Source organism: Haemaphysalis longicornis, unplaced genomic scaffold (genome assembly GCF_048455015.1).
Source record: "Haemaphysalis longicornis isolate Haplotype H1 unplaced genomic scaffold, Haemaphysalis longicornis Haplotype H1 scaffold_1, whole genome shotgun sequence".
NCBI classification, from domain to species: domain Eukaryota; kingdom Metazoa; phylum Arthropoda; class Arachnida; order Ixodida; family Ixodidae; genus Haemaphysalis; species Haemaphysalis longicornis.
The window spans coordinates 402,059,352-402,077,149 of NW_027526203.1; the positions used below are offsets into that span (position 1 = coordinate 402,059,352).

The 17,798-nt window shown below is 45.2% G+C and overlaps 1 protein-coding gene across 1 annotated transcript; it reads right to left on the minus strand.

The window, feature by feature from the left end:
- Nucleotides 1–5,009: 5,009 nt before the first annotated feature.
- Nucleotides 5,010–11,170, minus strand: LOC144155431 (CD109 antigen-like; the record flags this gene model as incomplete). Its single annotated transcript, XM_077686847.1, is given in 5 exon segments — nt 5,010–6,528; nt 7,596–7,701; nt 7,783–7,957; nt 9,240–9,436; nt 11,009–11,170. Coding segments are annotated over 5 exon segments (837 nt in total), but the record flags the coding sequence as incomplete, so codon positions are not given.
- Nucleotides 11,171–17,798: the final 6,628 nt, after the last annotated feature.

Genomic DNA, 17,798 nt, shown 5'->3' on the forward strand with positions numbered 1-17,798 from the left:
TAGCTATGGCCAACCCTCTCCAGATCCCTGCAGTTATTTCCCGTGAGTTCTCACGGCGGGAAACTGTGACCATCCGACGGATTCAGACGGGAACACTGCTCACACCGTTTTTGCTCCACCGTTTTCATCGCCGTGGGGCCGCTCCCAGTGTTCCGAGCACCTGCAGCACTTGCCATACCAGGGCAGACCTACAACATCTAGTGTGGGACTGCCCCCGCTACAGCATTCCTCGGTACCGTGCCCTCACCAACGTGCGACTTGGATCCTGGCCCATGTCTCTCCAGTCCTGGTCGTGTCCGCCGCCTAAAGCTCGTGCTGGGTACGCTGCTAGCTTGTGGCGCGCCCTGCTGCTTTTTCTGTTGGACCCCGCAGCACCAGTCGTTGGCGACCGGCTTTGCGGCGACGCGCAGGACACTACGACGGCTACGACTCCAGGCGACCACTGTGCTGCATCGAGGCCGCTGACGCAGTAAATGGCGGCATAAATATCCTTTCCCACTTTCCCCTTCCCTACCACTCCCCTACCGACCCTTATCCATAGCAGCACCCAAGCGCAACAAAATGGAATAAACGTGTTTTCAATCAATCAATCAATCAGTATTGGGGCCAAATTGTCCCATTGAGTTTTGCTAGCATGATAGCAGCATTTTCCATTCATGCAAGGCTTACGGGGTTCCCAGTGGCAACAATCCAAAAATAGATGTAAGCTTATTCCAGAGGCTGTGGAATTCATTTTTTATGACCACACCATAGTATTCTCCCCTCACTTTAAGTGACATACTAATGTCAGCTAATTTCACTGGCTTGAGTGTAAAATTGTAGCATACAGACCACCTGTATGCCAGTAGCACTCCACTTCTATAGAAGTGCAGTAAAAACTTGTTACAAAAAACACTCAAGGGACCCGAGAAAAAATTTTCTTGTAAGCAAGGCCTCTTGTAATGAAAAATTCTACAAACAGTAAGGAGTCTGACTAGATCACTTTATATACATCAGCATCAAACTGTGTTCAACATGTCTACAAGAAGTTGCTCAGGATGGCTTAAAGAAAGTCATTCATAGTAGTTTCAGTCCCTGCAGATTGTATTAGCTTCCTCCCAAACTTCTGGAGGTAAAGCACTTATTCCACTTTGCATGTCTTCCTGTTACCCACAATACCTTTTGTCAGCCTGAGCTGCAGATACTTTGTGCCTTGCAGGGTCCTCGTCGTCCTCTGGTTGATCCTATGGGGCGCCATTTACTTGGGCAAGGACCACATAATTTTCGGAGCGCATGGAGGCCCCATCTGCAGGCACAAACTCCTCAAAAGATTTCAGAACCTCTGCAGTTTCTTGGATGCAGGCCTGAGCTTCATCTTCAAGGCAGTTTTCAGCAGAATCTTTCAAGGACCCTTTTCCGTCGCGTCTCTTCTAAATAGAAGAATTTACTTTGGGGACCAAGTCTCCCTTAGTAACCGAGTGTCCCTTAACAATGTATCTTGTATGCGATGTTGCTAACATGATGAACACAGGAAAACCAACCAAACCATTTTTAAGTCTCTCTTGTACAGAGTGTCCCTTCTCTTGTAATAAGATTTTACTTTACAAATATTTAACCGGCTAAAAATTACAACATATAAAAAAGTGTCCTTTGCTTGTAAAAAATAAATAAACCTTAAAGAGAAGGTGAAGCAGTTTTAGAATTAAAAGAAAAGTTGACTAGCAGCAAGTACACATTGAATAGTTCCCGTGTACGATATATTTTTGCAATACATCTAATAGAAGCGGCGCAATGCGCAAACAAAAGTGGCCCGATGCCCCGCCCCCATCTCGCCGCACGATGCTGGAAGACCGAAGAGCGCGGGCGAAAGCCGACTCAAAAACGTCATACCTGGACTTCCGGCTGGATCAGCCACCTCTGCCATGCTCTTTTCGCCGTGTTTCCTTGTGAATGATACTTGTCGTTGTTGGGGTTGATAGCACTTATATGTACAATTTTCGTGTTCAAAAAGTATGCACGAACGCCAAACGAGGCATACGTTACCATGCCGTATTCCTAAGCAGGATAATGCACGCTGGGGTGTTTGATAACATACGGAAGCGACAACCGAGATGGCTGTGCTTGATGACAGAGAATTTACTACACTACGTTAGATACTTTGTAAAACGCTCCAATGCGTTTTTCTTTTTTTTGAGGCGATGGACGTGAATGTTCACATTAGATTCTAGATTCAGGAAGGATGGGGAATACTGCTGTACTTTGACCGGGGGTGTTTCGTTCCGTTCCAGAAACAGTCACACTTGTTCAGGAAATACCTGTTTCGTTAAACGCGTCGGTTTTCTTTCGCTATGGGCTTACAACAGTGTTCAAAAACCCAATTTATGGCGAAACTAAAACAAGGGGCCAATCCTGATAGAAGTTCTCTCCAGGTTAAGAGGTAAAATGTATTCCTACAAAGCAACAGAACCCAGACCACCACATTACTTATTTTGCAAGTATACATGCCACAATAAGGTAATATTTGTCTGGAATGAAAAAACACCGCTCCGAACTACCACCGTGCCATAATTTGTGTTGACTGCGGGGGCCTAATTCTTTGCCCAAGATTCCGTGTGCCTGCATATTATAACCTGGCAAGCACTTGTTGCCGCTGAACCTCAAATGTGTGCCATGTGCGCCAATAATAGTCGTTGATATATATTACGACGAGACTAAAAAAATTAGGAGTGACGAGTAAATATATACGGGCTTTGTCTGCCTAGCGCGGTAAATGCTTAAATCTAGAAATGCTGAAGCAGGCCAACGATTCATTATCACAAACGTTTGGTGATTGTTACCTAAAAGTAACGTAACTACAACGTAACTGCCTTGTCCGACTGGTCTGTTAATTATAACGAGGGGGCCGTGATATTGTAGCAGAATGCGCAACGCACACGCAAAAATCAAGCCCTACTAGAGCCGATAATGCTACGGAGGCACCAGTGTGCTACCGTGTTTTCAGAATAAATGCATGTCAAGCAGTAAGACGCCACTCATCGAAGTGCAGCTAGCGATTGCGAAGGCGCCTTAGCGCCGCTGCCCAAACAGCGCGCGCGCGTGGGTCTGTCTATGGGGATGAGTAACGGGGCTGGGGTGGCCGACAACGAACAAAGGAAATTTGGAAGCAGAGTCCGCTTGTTGGTTTATGCGTGTACCGGCAACATGTGTCTCGCATATACGTTTACAGCGCATGAACGCTATTTTTTCGCGCAGTGCACACGTACGTGCTTTTCGCTGGTAGATTGTTTATAAAACGCCGCTTAATCTTCGGCATTAATGGTTTCGTGATATAGGAGCAAACAGTTCAGGCAGTACCTAATATTAACATAAGGAATAGAAACCCCCTATGCTGGTTGCCTAATTCATAAATATTTATACAGAACCCTCTAGCCGATGCCACAGTCACTGCTTTGGGATTCTCAGTCGTGTAAAGCTAATTTAAGCTCCACGATAATTGAACCAACAGCACGGGAAGTTATAAAATAAACTTGCAGTCATGTGTGAACATTAAACTGCAAGCTAAATTGCCGAAAAGGCAAGCGCCGCTGCCGTGCAATCGTTCCCAATGCTTCCGACAAGCCGCACAGCCGAAGGGTGTCCTCCTTTGACGTCATGACGGGCGCAACCAATCAGGCAGGGTTTGTACAGGATTGAAAAGCAAAAATTCAAGGGTTTTCAAGGACTTTCAAGGACCAGTAAACACATTTTCAAGGTCCCCATCTAATGTTTTATCTGGGATTATTTATAACTTTTCCAACACAATGCAAACGTTTTTTCATTGCACAATACCTAAGCACATTAGTGCACATTTATATAGGTGCTAACGGGTTCGTAAATGCTCCCCCAGATTTTTTTTTTTTTTTTTTTTCATGGCTGGTATTTAGAGGTTTTTCTTTTTCCTTTGTGTTTGGTGACGCTGTTTGATTTCAAGACTTAGTTAATGTTGCCTGCATCTCCTGCTTTGTCAGCAAGAGTATCAGCTGAAATTAAATCCACAAGTGTTGCTGCAAGGCAGGATGAACAATGCACACATCCACCATTTGCACGTAAAAGCAAACGCAGATGGAGTGTATGAGGCACAGCAAACATGCAAGGAGCGAGCGTTCACAGCCTAGATGGAAGATGCAAGATAGAGAACAGAAGCTGGCTTTCACTGGATTGTATCGCGACATCGATTGGATTGACAAGTGCCTGCTCCCAATGTTGCCGTGTAATAATGAAAATCCAGCAAACTTGTAATTTCACGCAATACACTGAAACTTGATTGTTAAAATGTTTCTTTACATTTGTTAGCGCCTAAAATCCACGACAAACACTTTAAATTCTTGTGAAAAGACAGGGCCATTGATTCCCTCCGGAAAAATCAAGGGTTTTCAAGGACCCTTTAAAATTTCCAGGACTTTCCAGGCCTTGAAATTGACACTTCTAAATTCAAGGGTTTTCAAGGTTTTCAAGGACCTGTGCGAACCCTGTCAGGGGCGTTAAAAGACGAAAAGCGCGCGTCTTTCAAACGGGACCGCGCGTTTTGCAAGATAAATGCTGGTTGGACTCATGCACGCTAAAACTCAATGTGATATTCGGAGTCAGCGCACAAGAAACTATATAAACGTGCCTCTAACTCATTTTTTTTGGAAAGCGCTTCAGCTTCCCTTTAATAAACAAGCTCCATTTTCCAGGTCTTGCTGAAAAGCCCTTTGGGAAGGGTTACATACTTGAAGCAAATAACTGTAGCAAGCAATTTTCTGTAGAAACCATGCCAAATGCAAGAGATGACAGTATTGTCACATGAATAGTATATTAGCCATTGCAACAAGAGGCTGGTCAGGCTAGCCTGACCATGGCTTAGGGCCTGTCAGTCCCGTTGGGCCCTCAAGAAGCCTGCAAATAACAAAATTGTAATTGTACTGCCTTCAACAGCTATTTAAGCTGCCACATGTCAGCTGCAGTCCTTGCAGCCAAAGTTCCAACACAGTAGAATTTAGCACTTGGAATCTGCTTTTAGCAATACTTTACTTTCCATAAAGTATCATACAAACTGGAGGTGTTACCTTTTATGTGCCTCCAGTAACCTGTTACTCCACAAGTGTCCCTCTGTGATGACTCATTTGACACAAATGACAGGTGTTTCCTCAAAATGAACGAGCACAAAACAAGATGAATGAATGAAGCATACAAAAAACCGTTTTCTTTATCTGGTTTTGCAGATGAGATGTTTATACCAACACTGCTGGCAGCTTATAATCACACAAAAATGCAACCAGTGCATTAAAATATACACTGACACACATTTAATGAAAGCTTTGCTCGCTCAATCACAAATGCTCTGTGACGGTCAGCTGATTTCGCTCAAATATCTTTGCACAAATTGCTTTCATATAACTTGAAGAAGTTGAACAAATTAACTAAAGATTAGAATGTTTAATCTCTTTTTCGAGGCGAGGTGCTTTCACCAATTCTGCTGATAGCTTATGACAGCAGAAAATGCAAGGAGAACATAAAAAATAAACAATAACAAGTCTTTAGTAAAAGCTCTGCCCGCTATTCACGAATATCCTTCTGCAATGGTTGGAAGATCTTACACTAATGATGACTATCCCAAATAATCCAAGCACAAACTGAGAAGAATGAACTAACTTACAACAGGCCATATTCACCACCTCTTCTAGCAGGCGAGATATTTATGCCAAGACTGCTGCCAACTTTATGACCATACAAAATGCAGACAGAGGACAAAAAATAAACAAGCACTCGATGCAAACACGCAACACAACTCTTGCTTAGATATGTCAAACTCTAGATGACTACTACTAGATGTTCACAACGGAAGAATGACAAACTACTGGTTGGCTCTGATGATCAAGAAAAAATGCCGTGGCTGAACGTGAAATCGACCCGTTAAAAATTGTGGGTATAAAAAAAGACATGTAGCTGCCAATTTATGCACATGGCCATACAACTGATGGTGTATGCCAAAAAGTGTTAGAGTGTAAAGAATGTATGAATAAAACAAGGCGCCTAAACTGCGTTGACTGAGAGCGGTGCCTTCTTCCCAGGTCCGCTCTATGCTTCGCTGCTGGGGCTCAACACTGAAGCGGCGGCGGCGGCCTCTGCATGGGATGCACCAAGTGGATGTCGAGGGACAGTCAGCGGGCCTCGACTTTGCTGACACCACTCCAACAGGAAACTTATATAACATACTGCACAATCAAGTCTTGACTGAAGCAGACGCACAGCTGCTGTGGCGACGTCCTTGGAAAGGTTTGTTCGTGTTGCTTCAGAAAAATAAAAACAGTCACAGCACCACAAGGGCCAGCTATCCTTTGGAAAGATGCCTCCAGAGCACTGTCAAAAGCACAGTCAGAGACAGCACAGTTTGCAGCTGGTTCGGGCCCAAGGCGGGGTGCGCTGCGCTGAACACGGGGCAGTACGGGCACTGGTACGAGCCACACACGTGGCAGATGCTGAGCGCATACAGGTTGTACACTTCAAACATGGTCTCATTGAAGCGCTCTGAAAGAAAATGAGGGGGCAGGAAATTAGCACTGGGTACACATGTGGAACTAGCTCCAAAAAGAAACTGGCCCTGGTCCAGGGACACACAAATGACATCATGTGCACTCGCAAATTCAGTAACCATTGCCCTGTTTTCTGAATGGTTGTTTCAAGAGTAGTATTGTTGGCTGAATGCTTGGATTGCTATGAAAGAAACATGAAAAGCACCATGCAGTGCAAGCAGAGTGTAGGTAGACAGATAAAATGCCCATCAATGACTTCAAACTATGCTTTTGTGCAATGCTTTTGACACAAGTTGCGACTCAGCTGCCTATTTGGCCACAATTAAAGCTTCAATGTGATGTGCCTGCTTTTATGTCTTCTTCAGCCAAGCCTGAATTTCTACTTCCCCCTGCAGCCCTCTTTGTGAATGCCTAAGCTTTTACAATGGCAAACTTTGCCTTTGAACAACCTAACGATGATCAAGGAGCATAGCAGGGCTCATGCTTTATGTAGAAAGGAGAGTCTCAGTTCGGTTGACAGTGTTTTGACCTTCGTAGTGCACAAATATGCTTGCACTAAACTTGGTCGGCATGGGACAAGCCTTTTTTCTCCCACTTCACCAGACTTCAATGCCCACCTTTCCATGTCCTATGCCCAGGCTCCCCATGTTTTGATTATGGTGTTGCAGGCCATGAAGCAGAGTGTTCATATGCAAAAAATAAAAACTCTGAAGTGTAGCATTAAAGGAAATATATCGAGGCCTGCTCGTTAGGTTCTCTGTATGCGGCCCTTATGTTGGTAGTAAGTTGGTCAGTTTGCACCACGCATTAAACTGTAAAGTTCTGCCTCGGCCTTTTGACGATCTTCCAAGGGGACTCTGAAGTGTCAGGCCGTGGCTATGAGGAGCATACAAAAAGCTTCTTTAAAACACTTGAAATGTTACCTGCTGCTTCATTCTAGAGCGAAGGCTCACTGTGAGGCCCAGATAGGTATTGCTAACTAACAGTGAATTATAGTGCGAAGAAAAGTGAACTGTAAACACTACATGCTTGTTGATGCGAATCATGTGAACAGATGCTTACCTGGTGCATAATAGTCATAAACACGAATGGAGATGAACCGTGTCATATTGGCAACAGGGTACCAGCGTTGGGCAGTGAAGTTGACGCAGATGGGGGATGAATCAAGCTAGAAAGAAATGCAGAAGCTCAGCCAGGGCAACACCATGACAGCACATCGATAAGCAAGAAGCTTTGTGGAGGTACACACATAGTCGAAGTAGATTTCCGCCTTCTTTTCCTCATAACGAGCTTCTCGAAGGTTGCGCACGGCTCCAGACTGCACGTATGCATCCAGTGTCTGCTGCTGTATATAGTAACCTGACGGCAAGTTTACTTCAAGCACGGCCATGCCGCTCCTGGGGCTCTCTTCACTGCGAATCCAGCTGCAATGAACAAGAAACAGAATTTAGTAGGGCTCCACCGTACGTACGACTAAAGTTACACCATCCATAAACACAACTCTGACTCAGTATAAAGTGGTCAGTGGCAGGGCAAAAGTACCCAAGGAAAGACATGAGGATAAGAAATACCAGCCAAATTTTGACATACCAAACCTCAATACAACAAAATACTGGAAAATTCCAAGCAAGTGCCCCCCTGTAGGCAAGTCGAGATCACCGTCAAAGTAGGGAGGGGGCGCTTTCCCGGAACGGCACCGAAATTCAAGATGACGGGAACAAAGACCTCCCACCAGAAAGGATAATAATAATTGTTCGGAATTTTACGGTACATAAATTTTTCTAACTTTTAGTGTATGCACATCATGTATTTTTAAGCTTTATTTAGTTAATCAAGTCCTGTTTGCTCAAATTTGAATGCAACAAAATTTCACAGGCAATTAGGTATGACCTTTTGTTCTTGAAGTAGATATGAGGAAGTACGAGTGCTAGAATGGGCCACCCGAGGCCACAGGTAATCAATGTGTGAACACAGTGCCTACAAGCTGTAAAAGGTGCCTCTGGGCAGAGGTCAGCGAGAACGGTCCCTAAAGCACACCAGCACTGCTACGGACACTTTGTCCTTGTTCAGCTTCATTTGAGCGACATCGCAAAACAGGGAGGACATTGCTGCGTGCCACAATTTGGCACGCAATTCATGCATGCTAACGCTGTACATTGCTGCATGCATTCTTATGAACCTCACATAGGTGACTTTTGTCCTGACGGCAGTTGCTCTTCATTGCCACAAGGCAGTAAGCCTGCATAAAAACAATGGGCGCACGTCATGAGTGACTCGCCAAGCAGGACAAACCGTGCGGGTGGGACCTGACAACTTCAGCCGATATGGAGGGCATTCCCATGGTGGCATTTTCAAAGCTTTCAGAGCAGTAAAGTATCCTCGCTTAGAGGTTGTCACCACTAGCCGCACCATGCGGGTATTTGTGGCAGGGTCAGAGCTCCTGCTGTACACGTGCAGTGTTTTCGCAAGCAGGAAATGGTTTATATGGTTCATGCTCAATGCAAGTAGAAAATTTCAATGTAACGAATTAAATGAAGGATTTTCCCTACTTTTTACTTCTTTGAAGCCTGAAAACACAATTCAATAATTTCCAGAATAATAACAAACCCAACAAATCATGCCAGTGGCAATTGTATCTCTGACAGCCTTAGCATTCCCACCGCCAGGAGGTGACGATGGGTGCAAGCACCAATGCAGGGGACTTGCCTTTGGCACGACCTGAAGGAGACGTGGGAGCTGTTCCTTCCGTACGAGTACTGTCGAATGTTGAGTGCAAATGCAGGCACTGGGGGAGGTGTGACCAGGTGCCGCCAGGTGTCCACGTTGTACTCCACGTGCAGCTGGACAATGGCCAGCCCAGTGCCTTGGGCTTTCACTATGATCACTCCCCACGCGTTGGGGATCTGAAAGGGTGCAGGAGAAATGTGCAGCACAACTGAGACGAAGAGGAGGGATTCAAAGCTCCCAGGAGCAACAGCAGCTAACCGCAGCTAATGACTACGCTAGTGCGAGACATATTTTTCTCAATACCTTCAGCTCAACTGTGGTGATAGACTGGCAGCTGTTCCTTTACCTGTACGCTTCCTGGTTTACAACAGGGGTGCAAATTAATTGCCAGTCTTGTTTTGTAAAATTAAAGTACGCTTATTTTTCAAGCCTACAGTGTATTGCCAGTCTTGTATTACGAAATTTGTGTAAGCTTATTTTGCAACCTTACAGTGCGCAAGGACTGTAGAATTAATTGTTCCGACAGCTTTGCTACTCTTTTCTACAAGAACTGACTCTTCAACCACTTAGTTTTGCTCTGATTTTTTTTTAGATGTTTACTCAATCAATGTTTACCTTCTTTTTTCAAAGTTCTTTCTTAAAAATAAACAAAAGGTTTCCATCAGTTGTAGAATTAAAAAAAAAAAAAAGTGCCACAGGTGAAAGCTGGAATTTTCTAATGATCACAACTTTGATTAGTGCAAGCTTCACAGCAGGTACAACACATTTTACCGTTAAGTCCCCAAAGAACCCCCCCCCCCCCCACCCCCCCCCCCCCCCCCACCCAAACTACAGAGATATCAAGTAAAAACTACGGGACAGGCGAATTTTCGGGTCAGGTGCAAAGAACTAAAACAGTGACCGCACCACCAACCAAAGCTGCGGAGATATCAAGTAAATAATACTAGATGGGTGAACTTTTAGGTCAAGTGCGGAAAAAACAAACAAGTGACCGCATCGACACGCGAATAGATGATTCGCATTTATTTTGTTCACTTATCGTCGTTAAAGCCATCAAACAATGCGTCGCTGTCAGCTTTGGGTCCCCTTCGGGCGAAAATGAAGTCTCCACAGGACTGTATCTTGCATTGGGCCTCCAGTGAAGACCCTACCTAAGTAGGCTGCTCAAACACCTCATCAGATTATCACTGCCACCGCGCAACGATCGCCTTTGCTGTGAGGCACTTGAACGTTTCCAAAACATCAGCCCTGACGTCCCTTCCGTGGAAAAACAAAAGCAGTTGAAGAGGCACCCTGTCAAATTTTAAGTGGTGCGCACATGACCATGGGGCGAACGTAGGTGAACGTGCGAGTGAGATGGCGTGTCGGCGCAGGCAGCGCGAGTTTGCGAGAGGGCACGCAGATGATGCCAAAGCGGCGGCACTGGCAGAGGGGTTCAGAACGAAAACTGTGCTCCTCCTCCTCTCGATTCCTCGTAAGTGGCGCAGTCAACTCGTTTTTTGAGGGGTAGAAAGGATGCGAGGTGCATCGCTGCTCACGGAGCATGCCAATACAAATTATCCCAAGCCATGTGCCTAAGTGTGCGTTTTTAAAGGAGACATATCAGCTCAACAAGCTATGAACCTCAGCTGTAAGCATGCAAGTCAGCACCACTTGGCAGAAAGTAGGCAAGGTACTTGTCAGCTAGGCCATGCAGGTTTGCAGTTCAGCCACGCGGGATACAGAGGCAACTATGTAGTAATACTCACAGACAGTGTCTGCAACTTGGACAAGTTGTCGAGGCCAATGTGCAGCTCCCGCGTGAAACCGGGTGTCGAAGGTGCCTCCACTGTGACGGTGATGTTGGTCACGTCCCGTGAACGGGACAGGATCGAAAATTCCATCAGGGCTTGCATGGCCAGCAGCGTGTCCTGGGGGAAGGGAGTGCCGAACACATAGCAATTCACACATGCCAAGCACCTTCCACCTATTTGACCGCAGAATCTTTTTGGAATAAGAAACCATAAGAAAACAGCAAGACGAAACAAACAACACCCCATCTACAATCATTCAGGCTGCCATTTGAAAGCACAGACAGCAGTTGAGAAGAAGGGGGCATGGCTGGAGACCTCACAATTAATTTTGCATGTGTGTATGTGCTTCTGATGTAAACCCTGCCTGACTGTGTGTTTTTTCTATGCCATGCCCGACTTAATTTTGTCTTCATTATAATGTTTTTTTTTTAATATGAAGCATGAGGGCTGTTTCAAAAGACATACATGAGCAGGAAGTGTGCTTCTTTAAAACAACTTTTGCTGAAAAAGAATTCATTTTTTCAAGTGCACAAGCTCTGCACACATCAAACTGAATAGAGTAGCCGACTGGTGTTTTTTGGACTTGGAGGGGAACGAAAAATAGTCCGAATAAAAGAACAGTCTGAAAAATCCGTGAGTTGCAAAACGAACTTAATTCCATTTCAATAGGACTGAAGAAGTCGCGAATGGTTCAGGACGAACCTGGTGATGATGTTGCTTGTAAGTCAACGTCACCTGGTGCAAAAAAAACTTGTTTCCAGCTTTCGAGATTGCTTCCGCTGTAGACTACATGCAAAATTATGGCCTCCAAGATGAAAGTTTGTTACCCCAGTGGGAGTCAAGCCAATCACCATCCAATCCGAAGCTAACCAGGTGGCTTATGATTCAAAATGGCGTTGTCTTTGAGTTACACCGTGGCACTGTTGCGGAAAATTTTGTCCGGAAAATCAAACTTTTGGCTTTATTTTATCCGAAATATCCGTTGTTCATATACATTATTCCTATGGGATAACTGGCGGTTCTTCGGGAAAGTCCAGAATATCCAGTAAGTCTGAATTTCTGGAGTCCGAAAAAACAGTCGGCTACTGTATAAATTTGCAATCGACTTCCAGTAATAAATCTAAAAATGAATAAACCCTTATGATACTCCAGATGCCCGGGACCCTGAAGTGAGTTTGTCAAACTTCTGGTTTTGTTTGCATTGCATAGACTGGCTCAAATAAACACACTTTTCATAGTTGATCTGGTCGATAAAGCAGTATTTAATTTATAAAGTATGAAAGAAGAAAAAATACCAGGTGACAGATGCGGCGGCCGCAAAAACTAACAGCAGTGACGCGCATTCAAGTTGCGATGTGATTGGACGATGTCCAAGATTGGAATTTAAACCAGTTTCAGTTACGATTCTGTGCAACAATATGCATGGCATCTGACGCTATCGTTGGCTGGGTACTCTTGATATGTCAGAAATTGGCATACTGCACTTCTGCCACGTTGTCAGCTGTAGAATGGGTCAGATAAGCCTTCCAGCATCATTTAGAATCGTAACGTTCACTAGCCGAGGCGTACACAGTGGCTCAATGCCTTCCGCGTCATCGGAAACGCTCAACTGCGAGCCGTTTCGCCACCATGTTTGGAGCTTGCCTCGCTCGTCCCTGTGCCGTAAGAGGCGTGTTCGCACCAGGCTGAGAGTAGGCTAATTCAGCACTGTGTCCGCAAGCAGTCAGTGCTTGTGTCAGCACCACGCCAATGAGAAGTCGCCAGCGCGTCAGCGTCAGTCTGCATGCAGTCTACTGACTCGCTCGGGGAGCAATGAAGGTTGCAGTGCAAAATGGTGAATTCAGAATAGAAAACACTACCCAAGTACTACCCCCCCCCCCCAAAAAAAAAAAAAACACTGCTCGGGATTTGAACTTGTGTATTGTGAAACAATGCACCCAGTGCTTCAGACCACTCGGCCATAGCTATCAAGGGCGAAAATATAAAGTATATATCGTATAGCCTCTTTATTTTTTTTTTGTTTCAGCATTCCTAGCAGCTTAGATGACTATTTCTTGAATACCGCTCGTGCAGTTAGTGTCCCTCAAATATCTTATCTCTAGCGACTGCATTCCTTAGGCAGGAAAAGCAATCGCACATGTGTGGTATTGCTGTTGACCGCTGTGCTAATTCACCCAGTGCAAAAAAGTGCTTCCCGCACCTCGGTTCTACGTTTTATAATAAAAGTTTCGGTTGATTTTAATTCCTTGGTACCTATTAATTTTGCTTACTCTTCTTCGCATTTAATTGGCCTTAGATTTTCTACTAGCATAATAGTCAGCAAAGCGTCGCATGTGCGCTGGTGTGGAGCTACTTTGACTTCATCGACTTCACTAAGCTTGATACAGTCTACGAACTAACAAACCAAAGGCACATTCTTCTAGGCACAAGTCATGTCGTAGCTTAGTTTCAAATGAGTGAATGAATTGCGACGAGCCACTGGCTGCTGGCTGACTGACTCTGTCGGAAGGTTGGCGAGCTGCGCAGTAGCTCAGTCAAGCCAAGCCTCCTCGAGTAAGCGTCACACGAAAGAAACGCCATAGGAGATCGACAGGGAAGATGGAGAAAGAAGGACAGCACTTTTGAATTGATTTTTATACTAAATAAAGTTGCGTAAACGCAGCGAGAATGGTCGAAACATGACCAGGAACTCCAGACTACAATTTTCGCAAGTAATCCCACAATGTTTACAAATCCCTTCAGTGTCCCTTTAACTCTTTCCTTACCGTGCCACAGGCCATCGGACACGGAGTTCCCATGATTTGAAACGTCCCACGGAAGCTAAAAATGGCGCCTTGCAGACAACTAACGTTACCTGGCGTATTAATTGGCAACTCCTTTTTCGATTTCATTATCGTTTGTTTACATTTCGCATGGGGAGACGGCATCAAAAGTTAAATTTGAACCTGCAATAGCGGCAAGTTCTGAAAAAATGGCGCCCACTTCATGGCGCGCTCTGCAAAAGCAGACAGCTGTGGCAGGGACTTCGGCAGCTACAGCTGTTGATTTTTCTTACCCCAGCAGCAGTAGTGACTCCAGCAATGATGTGGGTTCATCAGATTTTAGTTCTGATGAAGACGCTCCCATTTAACGGCCTCAGACTTCGACAAGTGCTGGGGGTAAGGATCGCTTTTGACTTCGCGCTGTATTTATAAACAAAACGCGCTTCCTATCTGACGACTGCAGTTTTACTTTCCTGTGTAGTGTCTGGACAACTTGTGGCGGGGATATTTTGCCAAATGCACTGCGCCATGTCATGTTATGTTCAAGATAGCCTGGCGCTCATGTCAGATTAGTGCTATGGAGTGACGCGTTGCTTCTCAAGAGCACTGGATTTTTAGATGCAAAGCATCTCTTGCTCGGGGCTATGTCCATTGTCCTACTGGCGTTTGTCCGCACCTCTCCTCCTCTCCACGCCAGCTGTGATAACGTCACTCTCTCCCCCCTCACCACACCACCTGTGTGCGCTGCTCCTCCTCTCCCCTTCTCCACGCCAGCTGTGATAACGTCACTCTCTCCTCCCCACAACAGCTGTGCGTGCCGCTGCTCCCTTCAGTTGCTGCTTCGGTCTGTGCCGTCCGATGAGCTGACAATGGACGCCAACGATTGTGGCAGTGACCCGCCGCGGTGGCTCAGTGGCTAAGGCGTTGCGCTGCTGAGTACGAGGTCGCGGGTTCGATTCCCGGCCGTGGCGGCCGCTTTTCTGATGGAGGCGATAAGCAAAAAAATTACACCATCTTCCCACGTGGGAACCCTGAGGAGATGCAAAACATCTCGAGTTTGCACGAGTTTGCACAACTTTGCATCTCCTCAGGGTTCCCACGTGGGAAGATGGTGTAATTTTTTTTTTTTTTTTTTTACCCCGGAAGTAATAAGGATTTTGTGTGAGAACACGAAAAAGTATGCTTGGATGTATAATATTTTAGAGAGACCGACTTACTCTCGAGTGGCTTCGCAGAGCGACACAGCCATCAGGGCTGCTAGGTTGGTGGGTCCACAAACATCCAAAACTTGGTGTACAGCATTGATGTATATATATTGAATCATAGCTTAGGAACGTAGAAACAACTTTTTTTTCTTAGAATTCCTAAAATAATTTTTAGGCTCAGTACAATCGCCCATATGTACTGTGTGTATACATTTTTGTGCATTTTTTGTTTACTTGACCAATCAACTGTAAACTTTTGTACCTTTCCCAAAATTGCTGAGATGTGTTTGAAAGAGCAATCTATAACCTACAATTTCATGCATAGCAATGCTAAATGTGTCCAGTAGCTCAAGAGAAAAAAAGTTTTGTGGAAACACTCAAAATTGGCCATTTTTCCACGGTAATGAAAGAGTCAAGGAAGTTAAGAACCTTTTGAGAGGTTTAGACCCTTTAGTATAGGGTAGGCATATTAGGTTCCCAAGTTTTTCAGCTTGTTGAATGATATTCACGGGGGTTAGAGTGGTAAACAGGCTAGAATTTTGCTACAGCCCAGGCGAAAAAAACAATTGGAGGACCATTTGGACCTGCTGAAAATGCAATTGGTTCAAATGGAACCATTTGAGAATGCAAATGGTTCCATTTGGCCCAATTATGTTTTCGACAGGTCCAATGGGGCCTCCAATTGTTTTTTTCGCCTTGGAGGTTCCAAATAGTGTACTTTTGCAACTATCAGATTTTCTGTTCAAGTTTTGTGACAAGGTGCATGTCATAAGCATATAGATATCCTGAAATGGCAAGCATTGTTAAGGAAAACCCAAAAGCTGGCAGCCAGGCTCAGCTGGATGCTATGGAGAGATGACCGTTGTTTGTCAACACAACAGGTGGAGTGGTTTGTCACGTTATCTGAAACACTGCCTCCTGCAATACTCCTGATGTGCTATGGTAGCAACAGGAGGAAAAAAATGGGGCAGGCAAAAAAGGTCTACGACAAACACAGGCTGTTCTTGCTGCCAAGATGCAGCCACACCTATTCATCCAGTTGACCCAAGATATGACGCGAGATTTTACCTCAAAGTGTGAAATCCATCATTTTACATGAGCTTAAATTCAGCACATTGAGCCATGACATTGTGCGCATAATTAATGAACTACATGAGTTTTAAATCAAGGTGTGATAGAATTGCGGTGACACTGAATCATGCTGATCACTTTACCACAACATGACCTATTTCTCTGTGTCCCCCCACTGCTCAAAGCAGATGAGCTGTTTCAGTGTATAAAATAGGCGAGCACCTAAAGTTGAAATGACCAGTACGACGGGAAAAAATATATTGTCAAAAATATGCTCAGTCAAACCCCGCAATAACGAAATCCCACGAGTATGAAATTCCCGCAGCAACAATATATTTTTGGATCCCCGGCGAACGTCCATAGACAGCCATGTATTTCATATCTCGTGGCAACGGAATGTTTTTGGGAAGCGGTCCTGCCTTAACGAAATTTGCTGCAAGTCCGGTCGGGATTTTACTTGCCCATTTGAGGCTAACAGTGTCTAAAAAGTGCTCAAATGCACTTTTTTCGAACTCAAAGTGCATAAACTTTTGCCACAGCATGCTTGCATGGCCGCCGCCACGTTTGTTTACAAAAAGACAATGCAGCAGGCGGCCATGGGGGCAACCTTGCGGTGACACTACCAGGGGGCGACACATGGTGACTCACGGCGCGGCCGCATGGCTTTGGCTTGTGCTACGCTAGCTCGCCACCGCTGAACAGCACGCGTGCGTTTGTTGTGCGTGCGGCGATTGGCACTTTTTCTCCAGCCCAAAAGCGGAAGTTTTTATCGCTACAAGGTAAGGTCAAAGTCAGCAGCCCAAGTGGAGGCAGGGAGGATAGCGCCAACGAGTTTAGAATCGCCTGAAGCTCGCTCTACCATTTTGGAAAACAAGGACGCCACTCTTTAATGGCGCACATGCGCAAAACAAAACACTGACGGCTGTGGCCTGTCTGGACACAGCGGTGCTCACTTAGTTTTGTGAACAGCATTGTAATAACAAGGTGGCACTCTCTGGAGAAGTTCAGCAACAGAAACAGCTGGACTTCACTTGCATGCTCGGACATATACTCGGTGCTGAGGGCCAAGGAGAAAAACGTGCAGAGAAGGCGAACCTGCGGGATGTTTTTGATGCGTTTGACACGATCCTGTTGTTCTTAGGCGCGCACAACTAGCCATGAAGCACTTCTTGTAGTGTGACAGATGAGTTGTGAATTTGCTGCAAGGTAAAGCCCACAAAGTAATATAACCGACTTTTGGAAAAAAATTTTGGCTTGTGGCCGATTTTCCTGTTGTTTATGTTTCGTTCTCAGAGCAACGAAGTTCCCGCAAAAGCTCATTTTTTGGCGTTCCCCAGCGGTTTCGTTATTGCAAGGTTTGACTGTACAGTCAAGTTTAATGGTGCTGTGGGACTCTGTGAGGTTCCTCTGCCTATGGGTGATCGTGCGCAGTTCTGCAGAGCTGACTGGTTTTGATAATGTGAAGGTGACTGGCTTAGCCACCTAAGACTGGCTCCAGCTTAGTTTACCCGGCTTGCACGGAAAATCGCCCCATGGAAAGGGGCGGCTGCAAAAACGCAGGAACTTTAGAGCAAACTGAGGATGCAAGAGCACGTCGTTAGATTACCAGCCACCTGTTATAATCATTCTGCAGTGACTCATTAGGAAGCTTAGTACTTTTTATACATATAAAAAATTTTGTGACCTCCTAAACTTCTTAAGAGTCAC